The sequence below is a fragment of the Schistocerca nitens genome, chromosome 9, assembly GCF_023898315.1.
Source record: "Schistocerca nitens isolate TAMUIC-IGC-003100 chromosome 9, iqSchNite1.1, whole genome shotgun sequence".
Taxonomy (NCBI): Eukaryota; Metazoa; Arthropoda; class Insecta; order Orthoptera; family Acrididae; genus Schistocerca; species Schistocerca nitens.
The window spans coordinates 340,818,791-340,840,734 of NC_064622.1; the positions used below are offsets into that span (position 1 = coordinate 340,818,791).

The following is a 21,944-nucleotide window of genomic DNA, read 5'->3' on the forward strand; positions in this document are numbered from 1 at the left end:
AAGTTTATTCCGTTTATAGTACTTAATCTTTCATAATTATATGACGCATGTTTCACCATCGAAAACAACGAAATTAACAGAAGATATCAAAATGAGAAGTGTGGAAATAACAACTTTCCGATATACAGGTTGTAAATTTTAATTTTACAAATCAGAATCACTCGAAAAATAAGCTTCACAAGAAAAAAAGGTGTAGTATCCAAAGTTGACTATTTTCGAGGGGGACATCTGCTGGTGCTAAAATTAGCCCGACACCACAGCCCCCTGGGTATGGGGTGGGAGGCAACTTTAAAATTTCGAGTAGTAACCCCCATTTTTTATTGCAGAATCGGATTCTACATAAAAAACTACGTTTTATTTAGTCTTAAACATTTGTTTTGATTCTTGGTAGTTGCGCTGTAATTCAAGAAAATCCATGTTCTCACTTTTGGGCGGAAAATGGTTACGGATAAATAAAAAAAAATTATTTGCTTTGTAAATTTTGATTCGCTAAAACTAAAACTCTTCCTCTCTTCCCATCGGGTGGGGTTTGAGAGAGAGGAATTAGAGTTTTAGAAATGTTGACCCAACTATTAATTTTTTCCGCAGATTTGGATAAGTTTTGTTTGGTAGTAAGTAGGATGTTTGGTTAGTTAATAGCTAGTCAGATGATTTGTTTGATAATTGAAAGTTGTGTGGCCCCATGACCACGAAACAAACAAAACTTATCCGAATCTGCGGAAAAAAATAATATTTGGGTCAACATTTGTAAAACTGTAATTCCGCTCTCTCAAGGCAGTTTTAGTTTTAGCGAATCAAAATTTACGAAGTAAATAAGTATTTATTACTTATCCGTAACCATTTTCCACACAAAAATGAGAAATGGATTTTCTCGAATTACAGCGCCAACTACCAAGAATTTAAAAAAATATTTATGTAGAATCAGATTCTGCAATAAGAACTGGGGATTCCCATTTGAAATTTTAAAGTTTCTCGCCCCATCCCCAGGGGGCTGGGGTGGTGGGGTAATTTTAGCACCAGCAGATGTCCCCCTCGAAAATAATCAGCTTTGGATTCTACACATTTTTTCGTGTTAAGCTTGTTTTTCGAGTTATTCTGGTTTGTCAACTTAAAATTTATACCCAGTATACCCAATGAAAATATTAGTCTACAAGATGATTTAGGTGCCCCTACTGGCGTCGTTTTATCTACCCCACATGACAGTTCCTTCTGGAAATGTGAAGTTCGTTGTCAAAATATCGCATAATAAGTGATAAAGTATACGAAGACCTATTGCACAAATTTTGTTTATGAAATTACTTTAGCACATTAACACGGCGAGTCATGAAGGTCTATTAATTTTTTCATTGGGTTATATAAACCCACTCAAAAACCTGGTCTGATATTCCGTACGCCCATCTTTTATTCATTAGGTGATAGTGCAAAATTGTGTCGAATGCATTCCGAAAGTCAACGAACAGAGCATTAATGCGGATGTCGATATCTATCGATTTCTGTTTGTAGTGGTCGAACAGACCGATCTGGGTTTCACACGATCGTTGTTAGTGAGATGCATGTTGATTCCTACCGAGGAAATTTTCGGTCTCCTGAAAAGACTCAACAACTAAGTAGAAAACATATTCTAATTCCACTACGGTGTATGCGAAAAACTGGCAAATTTGCCACAGACAGAAGCACACAATGATTGTCACATGAACTAAAACAAGTTGATATTTTCTTATTTTGGTTTAGTACGGGTTCTGTATCCTTTGTGCAGAGTGCAATTTATATAACGCCCTTGTATACTTCATAAGAAACATTCATGTAGTAACCTTCTACGGACACGGGTAGAAAAATGAAAAAAATAAAATAAATAACAATAATAATCGAGTTTCGAACAGGGGTGCGTAAGTGAGATGCCGTGATGCTAGCCACTGCGTCGCCGCTTCGGTTGAACGGTTTTCTCGCTAAAAGGCAGATAAAGTACCTCGAAAAAACTGATTGACGATTTTGTCAGAAACTGTCATGTATCTACGGACAAGCCGAGCCACGTGTCCGCTTATTTTGACTCGTCTTCCACTGAGGGATGTTTCTGAGAAATCGGGTTATGACACTTGTCGTGTTCTCCTCGTAGGTGTGGATGTTGTATGTTGTAAACCGGGGGCCTAGAAACGACGGAGAGGCCCCGTCCCCGCCGCAGCCGCAGGGGTCCACAACACCACGACGACTACCGCAGTCCACCCCTCCGCCGCCCCACACCGAACCCAGGATTATTGTGCGGTTCGGCCCCCGGTGGGACGTCTCACACCAGACGAGTGTAACCCTTATGTTTGCGTGGTACAGTAATGGTGGAGTACGCGTACGTGGAGAACTTGATTGCGCAGCAATCGCCGACATAGTGTAGCTGAGGCGGAATAAGGGGAACCAGCCCGCATTCGCCGAGGCAGATGGAAAACCGCCTAAAACCATCCAGAGACTGGTCGGCTCACCGGACCTCGACACAAGTCCGCCGGGCGGATTCGTGCCGGGGACCAGGCGTTCCTTCCCATTCCGGAAAGCCGTGCGTTAGACCGCTCGGCCAACCGGACGGGCCAAGTGTGGATGGCTGAGCGTCCTCCCGATGTAAACTGAACACAAGGCCTGTGTTGGTTAGCGCGATTAGTTTGAATAAAGTGCTTGTAGGGTTATTTCCTACAGTTCCGGGAAGGAACTGCAAGCTAAAGACGGAAGTAAACTTTTCGTTTATCTGGTCATTTGTCGTGACATTTTTTGCTGCTGAAATCTCGAAGTCACATTGTTTTCCTACCTGCACGATAAGCAATGCGCTGACCGCTTATGCAGTTCAGTTGATAACGGAATAATTTTTTTTCCCAGCTTTGAGTCATGGAAGCCCCTGTTCCTCCCTCTTAACATTTATTGTGGCTGTCAGCGTCATACACAATGGCAAGGAAAACAAGCCGTGATGTAAGTGACACCCATCCCACGCCGAAAGTCATTAGGAGCAACTGCGAACAATCCATATCAGTGCACCACAATGCACTGCTGTGCAGTACCGAACAGCCCTTTTGTGTACATTAACGAGGGGAGTCTCTGTACTTCCATTTTAATTACGTCACCGTCAGTCGTCGTACTTCGTGTTATCAGCAGCATGTGCACACTGTGAACCTGCAAAGTGACAGCTCATTATTTACGTCTTGATAATGCCTAATTGAGTTTCTGCATTATCAGCCAGCTTAACTCAGCAAATGGGCGCCTTTTTAGAGCGCATCTCGGAACCTCAGTGGACATTCGGAGTTCGACAGGGCGGAACGTCTGTTCGTAGCACCAGAGCTTCGGAAGGTCCTCTGTCCCTCTTTGCCATGCGGTAAGGCAAATTTCTGATTTTCGAACACAAAAACAGGTTAACAGCCAAGTAACATAAATTTATCTTTGCCACTAACAATACAATCACGCTATGTAATAAATATTAACTGATCAAGTCCCTTTATGATCGCTCATTTTATATCGTCTTTGTTCAACACTAATAGAAGACAAAGGGGCCACACAAGCGGAAGGAATTCAACAAATCTTTAACTGTTTTCCAAACATTGCTGTATGCAAACGCCCGGGCATCGTTCTTGTTATTCGTATAAATAGCGAGGATTTCTTTCCTGAGCTTTGAGCAGAAGTTATCCCAGGCATCTTTGCCAGCGTTAGTAGCCAGTGAGTTTTGAGGCCAAATATAATTGATCGCGCCGGCCGAAGTGGCCGTGCGGTTCTAGGCGCTGCAGTCTGGAACGGCGAGACCGCTACGGTCGCAGGTTCGAATCCTGCCTCGGGCATGGATGTGTGTGATGTCCTTAGGTTAGATAGGTTTAACTAGTTCTAAGTTCTAGGGGACTAATGACCTCAGAAGTTGAGCCCCATAGTGCTCAGAGCCATTTTTTATAATTGATCGCCTTGTTTCTCAAAAATCTGCGAGACGCTTTTGTTGTGACATGAATAGTAGCCTCCCTAAGGCAGTTATATCCAAGTGGGTGGTTATGAAATCGGATTAACTAAGATCTGTGCGTTTATTCAATGCGAGAGCGTCACGAAAACGGAAACGCTCCACGTACTCGGGTGGGAGATTGCACTAGAAATCAGTTCCGCATCACCACCGGTGTTCAGATCTGTAGCCTTCCCAATTTTCTGTTAGCGGAGTCGGTCTAATAAATAGTCAATGTACCTGGTAACAGTTATACACCTCATGCACTCAAAGAGACAGCTTCTACTACAAACGCAGTCTAATTTGGCACTACGCGCGGGGAATGTTGGGAGCGACCGTAGGGATGATACCCGGACCAGTGGAAAAGCCAGATTCCCTTATGCTCCATGTCTGCGAGGGTAATCCCAAAAGTAAGGTATCTTATTTTTTATAAGTACAGAACTCTGTTTGTGTGGTAGTTGATCACACTGTTATGAAGATTGCTTCACGCGCTGTGTGTAAACATGCGCACGCCGCGCTGAGGCGCTCAATCTTGGCTTGGCAGCCGTTGAGAATGCAGCTCCCGTTGGATGTTACCGCCAAGTGCGAATTGCGCGTAGTTATTCGGTTTCTGTACGCAAAGGGCACTGCGCCGATTGAAATCCATCGCCAATTGACGGAAGTGTATTGTGAGTCGTGCATGGATGTCAAAAATGTTCGTGTAGAGATGTTGCAGCTGGTCGGACCGAAATTCACGACGAACAAAGGAGCGGGAGAGCGTCAATTTCTGAGGAGACAGTGTTGAAGGTTGAGCACTGGGACCACAATTAACGCTGACAGGTACTGTGAGACTGAAAAAACTCTAACGGGCAATTCAGAACCGGAGAAGAGGAATGTTGAGTAAGGGCGTGCACATTCTCCATGACATCGCTCGGCAAACCGTTGCTCTCCTGCAACAGTTTCAGTGGGATGTAATCACCAACCCACCCTATAGCCCTGACTTGACGTCCAATGACTATCACCTGTTCCCGAAGTTAAAAGGACAGTTGGCTTGAAAGCGATTCAGCTCCGACGATGAGGTGAAAGACGAGGTTCATAACTTTCTGAACAACATGGCAGCGAGCTGGTACGACATGGGCATACAAAAACTGCCACAGCGTGTACAAAAATGCATCGACAGAAATGATGATTCTGTCGAAAAATAGCTAAATTTTCAAGCTGTAAACTGATGTAAACCATTGTAGAAATAAACAGGTCTATGTACTTATTAAAAAAAAGGAGACCTTACTTTTGGGATCACCCTCGTAGCTAGACTGAGCGTATAGTACGCATAAACGTACTTACAAGGTACACGCTTTGTATCAATGTATACGTACAACAGCTTGCCGTGCACCTGACGGTACGGGAAGATCCGAAACATGTCAGCCATTTTAAGTTTCTCAGTAAACAGAGAAATCAGATTTAGTGGTGGTCGTCGTAAAACTAGTGCAAAATTTAAGCAACATTAACAGATACCTAGTTGCTCAAATGACTATCAAATTGTCGATACCTGTTTGTATTAGTACATCGTCATCGACTTGAGCTGCGCGGGGTAGCCGCGCGGTCTTGGGCGTCTTGTATGGTTCGAGCGACTTCCCCCGTCGGAGGTTAGAGACCTCCCTCGGGCATGGGTGTGTGTGTGTGTGTTGCCCTTAGCGTAAGTTAGTTTAAGTTAGATTAAGTAGTGTGTAAGCTTAGGCGCCAATGGCCTCAGCGTTTGGTCCCATAAGATCTTACCAGTCATCGACTACATCATAAATGGTCAAGTGTACCAATTCATCCTCATACTCCAACTAAAATATTTATTTGTTTATTTACATTTTGTCGTAAACGTTGCAGTATTTCTGCATGACGGTGATTGGATACCATTAACAAACTGCACCGTACAGAAAAATAGTGTTACTACAAAGGAACACATTCTTAGTTCGGAGAGTGAGATATCGCTAAGGAAAATATCGTAGTTGCTGCAACAGCACGAATTGGAAATATTGGCTTGGCATTACAAGTTATACAAGGGTTATTAGGAAAGCAAGGTCCGATCGGGTGCGAAATGAAAACCACAGTGAAAAATCCGGTGAAGCTTTGCACAGGTGAGTTGGGCAATGTGTGTAGTATATCCATCGGATCACTTCGCTCTTTTCAGATCTTAGCGCACGGTGGACACGTGAAGATGCCTAGAAAATAGCGTCTCTCCTCAAGTATGAGGGCCTGGTGAGAGATTTCGCTTGAATTCGTGCAGCCCACGGAACATAACTGTCATGCGTTTCCTGGAGGGGCAATGAAGATGCTACTGCAGCATTTTCGTTGGGAAGTGTTTGATCACGCACAGCACAGCACAGCACAGCACCGCGAAAAAAAAACATTACTTTTAAACTGCCTTCTATGACGAGAATATTTCAAAGGTGGCACAACGCTACGACAAATGCTTAAGTCGGAGCAGCAACTATGTGAAGAAGTAGCTAAAGGTGTAGTAGCTCACTGTTGCAAATAAAACATTTTTTTTTATTTTGACAGTGGTTTGCACACTGCAGCCGATCGGACGTTACTTTTGAATAGCCCTCGTAGGTTGTACTAAAACGAGCCTAGACTTCTGCGTGATAGTCGATACATTTCGTTTTCCGGTAAACATATCGCGTAGGAAGGAAAGTTATTGAAGGAGGCATCTTCTCTTGAAAACTTTCAGAAAGATATGCTATCTCCAGAGCGGGTAGCTTACATAGATAACATATTGACAAGTCTTGCTTTGCGACGCCGGCTGATTATATATTCCATCGTCGAAGAATCTGTTTTATAAATCGTTTCTTCTGAATGATTTTGCAGGACAATTTTGTCTTCCGTCCACTTTATTGATATACCAGCCATTTAATGATTCACAACTATTATACATCAGACCCCTTACGAAGCTATCCAATATTCTCAGTTTTGTGGTTTACATCTCTAACAAGAAATTACAACATTGCTGTGCTGATTTCCAGGACATCCTACATATTTGTTTATTTAAGTTGTGTTTGCCTTAAAATTCCAAATAAGTTCTTCAGAGTCGGCACACATCCAATCACGCAGCCATGACGACACAAACGTTATGTCACCCAAGCAGTCATTACAGACATCAGCATGTACATCTGCACGACCACTCTGCCATTCAGTTCACACCTAAGTGTTTGGCAGAGGCTTCATCGAGCCACCTTTAGACTGCCTCTCTATCATTGCATTCTGGAACAGCGCGTGGGAAAATGAACGCTTCAATGTTTCGTGCGAGCTCTGATTTCATTTACTATATTACGATGTTCATTTGTCCCTATGCAAAATAAATAACAATTAATTGAACAAAATATTTTCGCGCCCGGAGGAGAAAGTTGGTGGTTGAAACGTCGTGAAAAGATCTCGCCGCAACGAAAAATTTCTCTGTTTTAATGATTGCCATGCCAGCTCGCGTATGATATTCGTGGCACTCTCTCCCCTATTGTGGGGTAATACAAAACGAGCTGCTCTGCTTGGGACTTTTTTGGCGTCCTTCATCATTCCTGTCAGGTAAGGATTCGATACCACGCAGAAATACTCCAGAAGAAGACGGACAAGTGTGGCGTAGGCAGTGTCTTTTGTAGACTTGTTGCACATTCTAAGAGTTCTGCCAATAAAACGCAGTCTTTTGTTCGTCTCCCGCGTAACAATCTGTCATCGTTCGATTTAAGTTGTTCGTAACTACCTAGATCTTTAGTTGAAGTGACGGTCCTTAGATTAGTGTGATTTATCATGCAACCGAAATTTAACAGTTTCCTTTTAGTACTTAGGTAAATAATCTGACTTTTTATTATTTAGAATCAATTGCCACTTTTCGCAGCACGTAGATATCATGTTTAAATCATTTTGCAATCGGTTTTGATATTCTGATGACTTTACTAGACGGTAAACGACAGCATCGTCTGCAAACTTGTGCAAAGTAATCGCGAGATCCGCACATGTGTGAAGTATCGGCAAGATACGCACTCGCAGCTTCCCTAATACTTAGCACCGCTCTCACCAGGACATTAGCAAACAAGTATGTGGTATTCTCGCCCTGTCCGGGAGCCCAGCACTGTGTATGAGACTGACTTGGACATGTGATAAAGCAGATCTACATCTACGAACATACTCCAGGACATTAGCAAACAAGCACTGTGGAATTTTCGCCCTGTCCGGGAGCCCAGCACTGTGTATGCGACTGACTTGGACATGTGATAAAGTAAATCTACATCTACGAACATACCCCAGGACTTTAGGACCTTAGCAAATAAGCAGTGTGGAATTCTCGCCCTGTGTCGGCCGTTGTGGCCGAGCGGTTCTAGGAGCTTCAGTCCGGAACCACGCTGCTGCTACAGTCGTAGGTTCGAATCCTGCCTCGGGCATGGATGTGTGTAATGTCCTTAGGTTAGTTAGGTTCTAAGTCTAGGGGCCTGATGACCTCAGATATTAAGTCCCATAGTGCTCAGAGCCATTTCAACCATTTTTTCTCGCCCTGACCGGAAGCTCAGCAATGTGTATGCGACTGACTTGGACATGTGGTAAAGTAGATCTACATCGACATCCACGAACATACTCCAGGACCTTAGCAAACAAGCAGTGTGGAATTCTCGCCCTGTCCAGGAGCCCACCACTGTGTATGCGGCTGACTTGGACATGATAAAGTAGATCTACATCTACATCTACGAACATACTCCGTAAGTCACCATATGGTGCATGGCGAAGAGTACCTCGTACCACTACGTCCTGGTTGATGTGGGTATGAGGGCTTAAAGTTAGCGGTAATGAATGGTCATAGGTCGTGGTAGAAAAAATACACTCAAAACATGACAGAACCACTTCTGGCCCAATTAACCCCTCCACACCCTTCGCACACTCCTGACTCGACAGTCCGTGTACTCAACGTCCTGCATCTTTTGAACAGAGGCAAAATCGCAGCTCATAGGACACACTACACGCCATCCATCAGCTACTTCCATTACCCTGTGCTATTTCCGCCGCTGAAGAAATGCAGTGAGCAACGGCCTTTTGCGAAAACCTGACTGAACATGCTAGTCATAATGTTCGTTCGGGAACTCGTTGACATGGAACTGCATTCACTGATGGCATCACTTTGAAAGCGATTTTCATTGACAAGGTGTGACACTCGTCTCCCTCCCCTGTTGGTTAGAATATTTTTATGGATATTGTTCTAATGCCGTTTTACATGGCAGCGAGTGGAACGCCATTTCTTGCAGACACCTTTAGACATGCCGTTTTGACAAATCACGCAACCTCATTCAAGGTGCGGCCACATTCAAACTCGACAGCTCCTTTCCGCCATTCTGTCGCGTGTTTGTCGATCCAGCTTACTGTGCTGATTCCATACAACCGATAGATACACACACACACCACGTTACTACCATACGTCAACGGTGAAACGTCTTACATACAGGCGACAAAAGTCAAGGGATACCTCCCAATAGCGTGTTGGACCATCTTTCTCCAGGAGTAGTGCATGAAGTCGACGTGGCATGGTCTCAACAAGTTGTTGGAAGCCCCTGCAGAGATACTGAACCATGCTGTCTCTATAGCCGTCCTTAATTGCGAAAGTGTTGCCGGTGCAGGATTTTGTCCACAAACTGACCTCTTGAATTTGTCCCATAAATGTTCAATTGGATTCATGTAGGACTATCTGGGTGACCAGATCATTCGCTCGAACTGTCCAGAATGTTGTTCAAACCAATCGTGGACAATTGTGGCGCATTGTCTTCCATAAAAATTCCAGTGTGGTTTGAAAACATGAAGTCCATGAACAGCTGCAAACGGTCTCCAAGTAACAGAACATAACCATATCCAACAGAGGACCAAGTCCCTGCCATGTAAACACAGACCACACCATTATGGAGCCACCACCAGTTTGCACGGTTCCTTGTTGGCAACTTGGATCCACGGCTTCGTAGGGTCTGCGCCACGCACAGAACCCTATCATCAGCACTTACCAACTGATCCGGGACTCAGCCTATCAGGCTGGAATTACTGATTTCAAGAGCGAGTTTCAGTGACTTTGAATATTTTTATCAAGTTTAACTCGTGTACCATGCGGATAGAGTACGTTGTTACAGACTCCGCTGCAATCTCAGACACAGAAATTTTTTTAGAGAGCCATTTTAATTCACATGCTTGATAACTACGTTGGACAACTGTACACTGATTTGAGATTCACTCTTATTGCAGCTAACAGCCATTGTGAGCGAGTGAAGCTCGTTTTTTACGAATTCAATAGGAAGAATAAATGTTTCAAACTGGTTTTTTTTTCAGTTTCATTCCTGTTATAATACATAAATTATTGATATATTTTCTATGCAGATTTTAGCTAACACATTACGTTCTAAAATAACGTGTTTGTTGCCTACTTAAATTTAATTTTCGATTTTATTTGCATTTCTGAATTTCAAGATGACTGTCGTAAAACGGAATACTACACTGAAAAGTCAAAGAAACTGGTATAGGCATGCGTACTCACATACATGATATGTAAAGAGTAGCAATAAGGCTATATAAGACAACAAGTGTCTGGCGCAGTTGTTAGATCGCTTACTGCTGCTACAATGGCAGGTTATCAAGATTTAAGTGAGTCTGAACGTGGTGCTATAGTCGACGCACGAGCGGAGGGACGCAGCGTCTCCGAGGCATCGATGAAGTGGGGATTTTCCCTTACGACCATTTCATGAGTGTACCGTGAATATCAAGAATCCGGTCAAACATCAAATCTCCGCCATCACTGCAGCCGGAAAAAGATCCTACAAGAACGGGACCAACGACGACTGAAGAGAGTCGTTCAAGTTGACAGAAGTGTAACCTTTCCGCAATTGCTGGAGATTTCAATGTTGAGCCATCAAAAAGTGTCAGCGTGCGAACCAGTCAACGAAATATTATCGATATGGGCTTTCGGAGCCGAAGGCCAACTCGTGTATCCTTGATAACTGCACGACACAAAGCTTTACACCTCGCCTTGGCCCATGAACACCAACATTGGACTGTTCATGACTGGATACATGTTGCCTGATCGGACAAGTCTCGTTTCAAGTTCTAACGAGCGGATGGACGTGTATGTGTATGGAGACGACCTCATGAATTATGGACTCTGCATGTCTTCAGAGGACTGTTCAAGCTGGTGGAGGCTCTGTAATGGTGTGGGGCGTATGCAGTTGGAGTGATTTAGGATCCCTGATACGTCTAGGTACGACTCTGACAGAGACACGTACGTAAGCATCCTGCCTGATCACCTGCATCCATTCATGTCCATTGCGCATTCCGACAATTCCAGCAGGACAATGCGACACCCCACATTTCCCGATTGCTGCAGAGTACCTCTAGGAACACTCTTCGAAGTTTAAACACTTCCGCTGGCCATCAAGTTCCCATGAGGTGAACGTTACTGAGCATATCTGGGATGCCTTGCAACGTGCTGTTTAGAAGAGATATCCACTCCCTCGTACTCTTACGAATTTATGGGCAGCACTGCTGGATTCATTGTGTCAGTTCCTTCCAGGATTGCTTCAGACATTAGTCGAGTCTATGGCACGTCGTGTTGCTGCACTTCTGCGTGCTCCCGGGGGCCATACACGATATTATACAGGTGTACCAGTTTTTTTTAGCTCTTCAGTGTAGTATTCGATATTTTCACCCAAGTATTCCATATTTGTACCACATTTCCACAACCTGTTTTATTTATAGGTGTTGCTTCAGAAGTGACTTCACGAGCTCGAAAGCAGTGGTATGAGTCTGCTATGCAAACAGCAGTTAAAAAGTTAGAGAAAATAAGAGGGGCTTCTTGAAAGTCACAAAAACTTTCCATGGTGTCAGGGTCAATCTGTCTAAGCTAGTAAAATCAGATTTAACTCATGATTCAGCTACAAAGACCAAACCTGTGTCAAAAACTGTACTACGTCCTGAGCAAGAACAACTGCTGCCTGAATATAGCATGACAATGGAGAGTACATTTTTTGGTCTTACCCAAAAGGATCTCCGACAGATTGCATTTCACTTTGTCAAAGCCAATAATATTCTGAATCCATTATTGGGTTAGCGGCCTGAAAGAGTGTGGTTGCGCCTGCTGTTGACATCCCGCCGACGAGTTGGCATTTAAAGAGAAAGCACGAAGTGAAACTGAAGGAGTATACATCAGCTCTTTGCGTTTTGGAAAGGAGCACACGGGAGTCCATCCGAAATAAGTAGAAAAACACCAGAATCCTAAATACAGGTTTGGGCTGCGATTTGAATAATTGTCGTCCTAAGTGAAAGTAACAAATGGCATATTCCAAAAGGACAATGCAAGACCGCACAATGAGGTCACCCCAGGGATGTACAGATCGTTGATTGCTCTGCTCTGTTCACCGATTGCTCACCCAGAGAGCATATCTGGGATGATATTCGGAGACGTATACTGTCAAAACAGCCGCCAGCCAAAATTCTTCATGAACTGTCACGGCAGGTTATCAGATATGGAGAGAAACTCCCCAAGATGGCATTCGGAGGGGTTTGGTTCCATGCCACGATGAATACCACAGTCTGTATGTGCCAATGTGGGTCACACTTTACAAATTGGTTCAAATGGCTCTGAGCACTATGGGACTTAACTTCTAAGGTCATCAGTACCCTAGACTTAGAACTACTTAAACCTAACTAACCTAAAGACATCACACACTTTACACTGATGTTTCTGAAGGCCATCATTTCCAAATACAAATTAAAAGTTTAACCGTTTAATACATGTTGCGTAATGAACAGTTCCATGAAGCTAGAAAAATGCCGGTGCAACACTTTACATTTCTGGATGTGTATTTAGGTTTTCCCGTCGATTCACGACTGAAGAATGAAAAAAATAGGTGCTCGTACGCCTCTTGGCGAGCAGTTGACTTCCGACTTCGCCAGCTCCAAACCGCTGCACGAATTTGTTTCAACATTCGGGCCTTACGGTCAATCAGCCACAGAATTTAATGCTCCCGTCAGCATCATTCGTTTCGGAGGTGCTGTATCCTGAACAAACTTTTAAAAAATTATTTCTATTGGGTGCTGGAAACCGCCGGCGATCAGCCCTTAAGTCTTCTGGCAGGCTTTCACCACTACCAGTATTTATTCAAAGCACAACAGAGGCGGAAGTGTCAGTGTACAGAAATTCTGTCACCAGTATCGGTTCTTATACGTCTAGTTTAGTTAAGAAAACAGACGCCATGTGATGTCACAGGACACTTGTTCCATCTTTTGACTGTGCTTAAGATGTTGAGTATATTGGAACTGGACTGGGACTGGAAGTTACATATTCCCTTTCGCAGGGTTTGATCCCTGAATGTCATTAACGTTTCATCAATTCTTTGCCTGCTCGAGTCTCGAAACGACTCAATGTGTTCTCGAATCCTGGTGCAGCTCGGACATTTGCATGATGTATTTTGAAGCCGTATCATCATTCCTTGTCAACAATAACGATATGGGGCGGTTTTCACTCCCCGTAAGATATAGGCGCTGAACTTTTAGTCACGTTATTTCTAGTCCAAACACGCCCTCATCTCGCTTCTAGTGAAAGGAGCCTACATTTTATGTCCATTTTTGCTAGAAAACAACAGCGATAGGTGCCGCGTTCGAATCCCTGGCAGACAAAAATTATTCATTCATCTCGTCATTTCAGGTTGAAACATTTCGATGCTGCTGAGAGAATTCAGTATCTAAAATTTTATTCTGCTCAGTTAACAATCCAATTTTGTGCTGGGTTAGAATATCTCTGCAACACAAATGAATGAAATTATATTTAACATCTTTCATAGTTAGTTAACAGGGACGGTAGTTGCTGGATATGACTCTCAGTCCAATACAAAGATTTTTGTCATGTAATTTGAATTCCAGGTTTACTAACTGATACTAGTTAAAATGAGATATATCACGTCTGTTAATGTGCAGTCACCAATGAAGATCAGTCCTGTGTTCGAGTCTCGGTCAGACACGAAAGCTTGGCTTAGTTTGCATTGTCTATAGATACGGGGATTGAATCTATTTCCAGAACAAAACAGGTGGCTATATATCTGAAGTTCAAACATACGTACCTGGTCATGATTTTTAATGTCACTTAGTGTTAGGTAACAAGGGCGATAGATTACTTTCGAACTGCGCATAAATCTATGAGGCATCATTAATACAGTGAAATTACTAGTGATACGTTGTTGATGGTAAGGTGTGCACAGAGCAGTTGACGCTGTTAATCACGGTTTTCTAACTGGTTAGTTCATTAACCAGTTTATGCAAACGGCGGTTAATAGGTGGTTGGAAAAGCTGTCAGGTAACAAGAACACTTCGAATTATACCGATATTTGAGAGTCCATATACTGCTGGAAAATCTCTTATTCGAAAAAAAAAAATAGTTTTAGGAAAGGATTACCGAATGATTTATGTGACTGACTGACCAGCATTATAAGTCTCAGATGCTAATGGGAGTGGTAACATTTTAGAAATTTAGTTTGTTGTAATAAATTTGAGTTTATTGACGTTAAGGACTGTCTAATCCCTGGTAGTAGGAAACAGAAAACTGTGAGAATTAATTGTAAGTCTACCAGTTTGTAGCGGAGTATGTGATGTTTCAAAGCATTAGATAAAAACTATGTGACGAACGTGGACTCTAAACCGGAACCGTGACTTCCACGTGACCAGCTCATTACTCGCCCTAAAAGATTTCTGCCATTACGTGTCTCATGGTTTCCAAAATTCACAAAAGTTCACATTGCTGGAGTGGCAGTCCTGGACAAAAGGACTCTACTCATACCTCCTCCCACTTGGACCTCTCGATCTGTTCTACCACTCTTGCCCGTCGGTTCGAGTGGTATGTTCTTTCTGACACCTATTCGAGCGACCACTTCCCATGTGTCGTTTGTCTCCTGCACCACACCCCATCCCCACGTCCTTCGAGCTGGAACATACCGAAAGCTGACTGGGGACTTTACTCCTCCCTGGCGACCTTTCCGGACCACGATTTTCTCAGTTGTGACAGTCAGGTCGAATACCTCACGGCTGTTATCATCAATGCTGCTGAACATTCCATTCCTCGTACTGCCTCTTCTTCACGTCGCTTTTCCGTCCCCTGGTGGAATGAGGCTTGTCAAGACGCTATCCGTGCTCGACGACGTGCTTCCAGAATGAATATCTCACTCTGTAGTGAAGTGTGGACTGATATCAATCTTCCTGACTGATTAAAATTGTAAAGGGACCCGAACTTGGGGCCTTGCCTTCCACGGCCAATGATCTCTTTGTAGGTTTTAAAGTCGAAGACTAAGTGATTAAATAGCACGACTAATCGGTTTGCGTTGAGGAATGGAAATTGAACCGGACGAACCTCGTTGAAGAATCTTCCTGACTTTATCCATGCTCAAGTAAACAGCAGGAATTATACACTAAGTGGCCGAAATGTGATTCGAAGACGCCTCCTCGTGAACGCGTCCGGCTTTCTTGCAGTGCAACGTCCTTAGGGCGTGGTCCAACCCGTGCTAGTCTTGCATCTGTGACCCTTAGCTGTCGAAGGGCATTAAGCTTAGCGGTTGTCACGTTCTGGTCCGGGTGTGGTTCGCTGCCGCGTCTCTCTTTCGCAACGCGTCCTTCGCCTTATCTATCTGCAACCATCCCGTCACAGCAGTTAGCGGGTGGCTTCTACAGCCTGCACAAGCAGCTCCACGTATCGCCACTTGCGACCTGCCGTGGCTCTACTAGTACAGAAAGGGTGACCGTAAGAACTTCTTCTCACCAACTGAGCTCATATTGACAGGGTGTGTACGGCACGACTGGGACTTCAACATACGTGTATGTAAACAGGAAGACGCACATGCCAACATTATCGAGAAAATCAAGTTTGATGATAATGATGATGATGATGATGATGTTTGGTTTGTGGGACGCTCAACTGCGCGGTTATCAGCGCCCGTACAAGTTCCCAACCTTTGCTCAGTCCAATCCCGTAACTTGCATGAATGATGATGAAATGAGGAGGACAACACAAACACCCAGTCGTCTCGAGGCAAATCAAGTTTGAGAATATAAGGTTATATACTGTACATCGCGAAACACAATGAAAGGATCACTTTTTCGAAACCACGTAATTGCCTCCCATTACGACGCAGAAGTTTGAAATTTGGCTCACAGATGTCTATAAACGTGCAAAAGCGTGGCGCCCTGCGACAACACCCAAGAGCTCGATGGCGCTTCAAACGGAAGTTGGTTACACATGCGAAAAAGAGGCCAGACCTCAGAAGTACATGTGACGCATAGTGTGGTTTAATGATGTCACATTGACACCAAATTCCACCAGAGTTCTGCCGAACACCAACGTGGACACCTCACAAAATAGAAAGGTCGTGACACCCCCTCATACACATATTTCACCCCATTTTCTAACGGAAGGAAGACGCCCAGAGTTGAAATCACACAGTTGTTATCTACCCGCCTAATCTTCAGCATTCTTCTGTAGCACCACACTTCAAAAGCTTCTATTCTCTTCTTGTCTAAAGTGTTGTCATCCATGTCTCACTACCATACATGGCTGCTTTCCATACAAATACTTTCAGAAAAGAGTTCCTGGCATTTAAATCTATATTCGATGTTAACAAATTTACCCTCTCTACTTCGGACGTCATCACTTATTCTGCTGCCCAAATTACATGTTAATGGTAGTTAGTGTCAATGGACATTGTTCCATTTTAAAATAAATATACTTTCTAGTGATTATTATAAACTGTTTGTTGTCTCCCCTCATTGGCCCTTGGTGACAGTTCATTTCTGCGAAACATCACCTTAATAGCAGCTGGTATTCCAGAAGTATTGCTAGACTGCTTCCTTGTTACTGGTTCTCTAAACTTTATAGCTAGTCTTTGCGGGAGAAGTTGGTGTCTGCCTTTCTGCGTCTGCCAGTTGAGTTTTTTCACACTTTCTATGACTCTCCTGCGAACCAAACAAATCTTGAACCTTTCGTTTCAATGTATCCAGTTAGTCCTATTCCATAATGGTGGCAAATTTTTAAGCGGTATTCAAACACGAGACGCTGTCTGGATGGTTTTTAGGCGGTTTTCCATCTGCCTCGGCGAATGCGAGCTGGTTCCCCTTATTGCACCTCAGCTACACTATGTGGGTGATTACCGCGCAAATAAGTTCTCCACTTACGCTTACACCACCATTACTCTACCACGCAAACATAGGGGCTACACTCGTCTTGTGTGAGACGCACAATAACCTTGAAAGAGTGGTTTGGTGTGGGGCGACGGAGGGGTGAAGTGGACTGCGGTAGTCGTCGTTGGGTTGTGGACCACTGCGGCTGCGGCGGGGACAGAGCCTTTCTGTCGTTTCTATGCCCCCGGTTAACATACAATACAATACCCTTCACTCTTTGTTTGAGATATGGAGGATGTCCACAGGTCCAGTGGCCAGTGCGCAAAAAGAGGCAGTCTAGCGATCGTTCCTCACAAGCCTTTAAAACTGAATTGGAATGAACGACATCACAGTACCATGCAGAAAGAGTTTAAAACTATAGTTGATAATGAAAGAGCAAGAAATTAAGACCGCTGGATGGGATTCATTATTCTGTACGTCAAGAAGCACTTTGCGTTAAATTTGAAGGCATGGAGCACGTGAAGAAACTGGTGAAACGAAAAGTAAAATTTCTAAAGCCGCATCTATTATTCTACTGTCAGTTGTAACAGTTTTCGATGAAACTGAATGAACAATAAAGGAGACCCTACATGTATAACGCTGCAAAATACGTTGGTTAAGTCAACTGGCATGCCTGGCACGGTTTTTAGACTTTAAACCTGATATCGCTAAATTTATGAAGGAATAAGGAGTGCAGAAACGAAAATTAGAACACTTGGAATGTAGACCTCACGTTTTAAACAGACATAACTGCCTGCTGCCTACAATAAAACACTGCAAAGTGAGAAACAATTAATTTCTGATTTGACGGGGATGCATTTAAAAAGAAAATCGTATTTTGGAAGCGACAAATTCTGACAAAAATCGCCGTCCATTTTCCTAAACTCACTGGCATTAAAGAAAAGGGAGGTCCGAAGAAGTCATAGTGTGCGTGAAAGCATTACAAGGATAGTTTTACAAACGTTTTAAGGACAGTGCAAATTTTACATCAGTTTTCGAGACCGTTTGCCGTTTCATTCCAAAGGTCCCTGCACGTGGCAGTTATAATTAATTGATGTGCAATGTAATTCCCGCTTTACAAACAAATTCTTTTACGTTAAAAGTGTGTAGGACATCTACACTGTATTCCTCAGATAGTGTTTTCACATTGAGATTTTCGCTCTGTAGCTGAGTGTGCGCTGATATGAAACTTCCTGGCAGATTAGAACTCTGTGCCCGAACGAGACTCGAACTCGGGACCTTTGACTTTCGCCGGCAAGTGCTCTACCACGAGACGAGGTACTGGCAGAACTGAAGCTGCGAGGAGGTGCCATGAGTCGTGCTTGGGTAGCTCAGATGGTGGAGCACTTGCCCGCGAAAGGCATAGGTCCCGAGTTCGCGTCTCGGTCGGGCACACAGTTTTAATCTGTCAGGAAGTTTCAGTTTTTCCACATGTCCGTAACGAGGTTACAGAAGTGTTACAATATTTTGATCAACATACGTGTGGTGGAAGACATCATTTCGACTATGAAACCAAATAAGGTCGCGATTACATGGCGACCTGAGCGCGAAAATCTGTTAAATTTTCCGCGTCTGTTCTTATTTTGACAGTTTGTATCAGATAAAAATAATACTATGTCTTAAACAGGCCAAAAAAATTTTAAATAATATTGACAATTTGTTTTTTATGTGAAGTGTTACGTTGTCATGGAGAAGTTCGTTTGCATTTTTGTGGCTACGAAACGTTGAAGTTGTTTCGTCAGTCTCCTGAGGGTAGCACAGTACACTTCAAAGTTGATCATAGCTCCATGAGGGAGGACATCAAACAGAATAACGCGTACTGAGTTCCAGAATTCCGTCGCCATGATTTTACCGGCTGAAGGAGTGGCCTTAAAGTTTTTCTTCGGAGGAGAGGCATTGTGGCGCCACACCATTGGCTGCTATTTTGTTTCTGGTTCGAAGCGATGAATTTGTGGTATCACGAACCGATAACACCCCAGGAGCGTCGTAGGAAGGGAATAGCAAGAAGTGATAGCTTCGCTCGGGATCTGGTGGACCCAGTGGTAAGCGCCCACTGAGCCACGCCTTCAGCGGCTCTGTACCACGAGCGCCCTCTGCGCCATGATGCAGGATGCCTGGTGTCAGAGCTCAATCCCACTCGGGACTGGAGCCACTTCGCTACAGGAGGCTATACAGACGCCACCCAGTCATGGCACTGACATCGTCGTTTGTGCTTCAGTACACAGAGACTCTTCCTTGATGACATTGATTGCTGGACTCTGTTTCTTGTTGCATCATTCGTAATGAGTCTTCGTATGTTTGGAGAAATACAAGTCATATAAATCTGTGTTGTTTGATCGTTAATCGTTTCTGCTTCTCTCCAGCTTTCCTTGGATGTTGATGATGATGTTTCGTTTGTGGGGCGCTCATCAGCGCCTGTACAAGGTCCCAATTTTTTCACAGTTCAATTTTTTACACAGTCCAATCTAGCGACTGTCACGAATGATGAGGATGCCGGCCGGAGTGGCCGAGCGGTTCTAGGCGCTTCAGCCTGGAATCGCGCTACCGCTACGGTCGTAGGTTCGAATCCTGCCTCGGGCATGGATGTGTGTGATGTCCTTAGGTTTGTTAGGTTTGAGTAGTTTTAAGTTCTAGGGGACTGATGACCTCAGCAGTTAAGTCCCATAGTGCTCAGAGCCACTTGAACTATTTTTTGATGAGGATGAAATGCTGAAGACAACAGAAACACCCAGTACCCGGGCAGAGAATATTCCCAATCCAGCCAGGAACTGAACCCGGGTCTCCGTGATCTAGGGTTAGCAATGCTAGCCATTAGACCACGAGCTGCAGACGATTTCCTTGGACGACAGTTGCTGCACCTCTCTGTAGCCCACCTCTCCTTACCATTGCGTATGAAACCTTACACTACAGAATCTATGTTTCATCGCTTGTAACAATGTTCGACAAAACATTGTCACGATCATCCTTGTAACGCTCAGGTAATTCTGCAAATGGCTCTAAGCACTATGGGAGTTAACATCTGAGGTCATCAGTCCCCTAGAACTTAGAACTACTTAAACCTAACTATCCTTAGGACATCACTTACATCCATGCCTGAGGCAGGATTCGAACCTGCGACCGTAGCGGTCGCGCGGTTCCAGACTGAAGTGCCTAGAACCCCTCGGCCACAATGGCCGGCAGGTAATTCTGAACCGATGATCCTCCATTGCTCTTTATAATCTTCTGTTAGGGAGTGAAGAGCCCAGCGGGCACGGGCTTCTCCCAACTAGTGGACGAGTGTGTCAGCACTACCAACAGAATCCAGTTCAGCAGCGCCGTGTTTGACAGGTTTGCGCGACATCGTTGCGATGGTGACATATGACTTACCACGACACCTCACTGTGCTTTTGTTCACTACCAAGTGTCTGTATACAACACTCTCATTGGCATTGTAGCGAGAAGGAAGTGCTTCTCTGGGTGGTATCACTAACCTGGTGTCTTGCTGCTTCGGTAAGTCCCTCGTAGCACAGAAGTAGCACTCAGTCGCCAGGTTCCATGTAGGTGGTGATCCTGCTGAATTGAAGTGTTTAGGGATGCCAGTTGTTAATTGTCAACAACGTTTGTACTATACTTTTTTTAATACAGAAATTGCTTTGTCACACACGTCACAGAATCAGCATTTGCAATATGGCCGCTCTGCACTATGCCGTTATACTCGACGCTTTGTAATATATTAACACAGTTATCTAGCTTTACGTAATGATAAACACTGCCCACGAGACGTGGCGTTCTGATAACTAATAACTTCAACTTCTAGCTTGTTTAACATCCGAAATATGCACTCGCGACCGTTCTTTTAGAGCCGCCCCAGTTACTCGACCGCCGGCCGAAGTGGCCGTGCGGTTAAAGGCACTGCAGTCTGGAACCGCAAGACCGCTACGGTCGCAGGTTCGAATCCTGCCTCGGGCATGGATGTTTGTGATGTCCTTAGGTTAGTTAGGTTTAACTAGTTCTGAGTTCTAGGGGACTGATGACCTCAGAAGTTGAGTCCCATAGTGCTCAGAGCCATTTGAACCAAGTTACTCGACCGTGCGTTTTGAGTGGCTCCTCGCGACTGAGTCCCTGTCTTCCTGAAGGACAAGAGAGACCACCCCAACTTTCAGCCAATGGGCGTTCAGATCGCTGTTGCTAGGCCAATCTGACGTCACGTTTGCGGGCATTGTGACGGAAGTTTGTCTCGGAACACTGTCTCAGATTGTAAGGTCCGATTGGTTGTACAAAATTGCCTCCTATGATTTCATCACTAATACTCCTTGCTGACGCTTAATTGTCAAATGTACATGTAGCCTTGCTGCTACTGAGCATTCCCGATAGCATAAATGTGCATAATACTTGTCTTAAACACGTGAGGGGAAGGCACATATGAATTAAATGTAGACATTATGCGATCCTCTGCTTTTCTGCCAAAAGAAAGTTAATATCTGTCTGCCATTTTGAAGAGTAAATACAGAGCCGCTAACTATCAGAACTTCATGAAACTAAAGGGGCTGAAGGGAGAGTACGTCACGATGACACACGACAAATTTCGCACTTTTTCAACCGACATCGCCTCAGAAAAAAAGCGTAAATATGTACTGTATACAGAATGAGATTTTCACTCTGCAGCGGAGTGTGCGCTGATGTGAAACTTCCTGGCAGATTAAAACTGTGTGCCCGACCTAGACTCGAACTCGGGACCTTTGCCTTTCGCGGGTAAGTGCTCTACCATCTATTTTTTTTAAATCTCATTTTGTTCGCTTTTGTTCGTTGCATCTGCTCAGGACGGACGTCGTAAGACATCCGT

The 21,944-nt window shown here is 44.1% G+C and overlaps 1 protein-coding gene across 1 annotated transcript in view; it reads left to right on the plus strand.

Annotated features, from left to right (window-relative positions):
• The first annotated feature begins 3,255 nt into the window (after nucleotides 1-3,255).
• Nucleotides 3,256-21,944, plus strand: part of LOC126203084 (glucose dehydrogenase [FAD, quinone]-like) — a 195,628-nt gene continuing 176,939 nt past the window's right edge. The window contains exon 1 of the mRNA XM_049937326.1: nucleotides 3,256-3,343. Coding sequence (XP_049793283.1) covers nucleotides 3,339-3,343 — 5 coding nt within the window. The 5' untranslated portion in view covers nucleotides 3,256-3,338. The remainder of the gene's footprint in view (nucleotides 3,344-21,944) is intronic.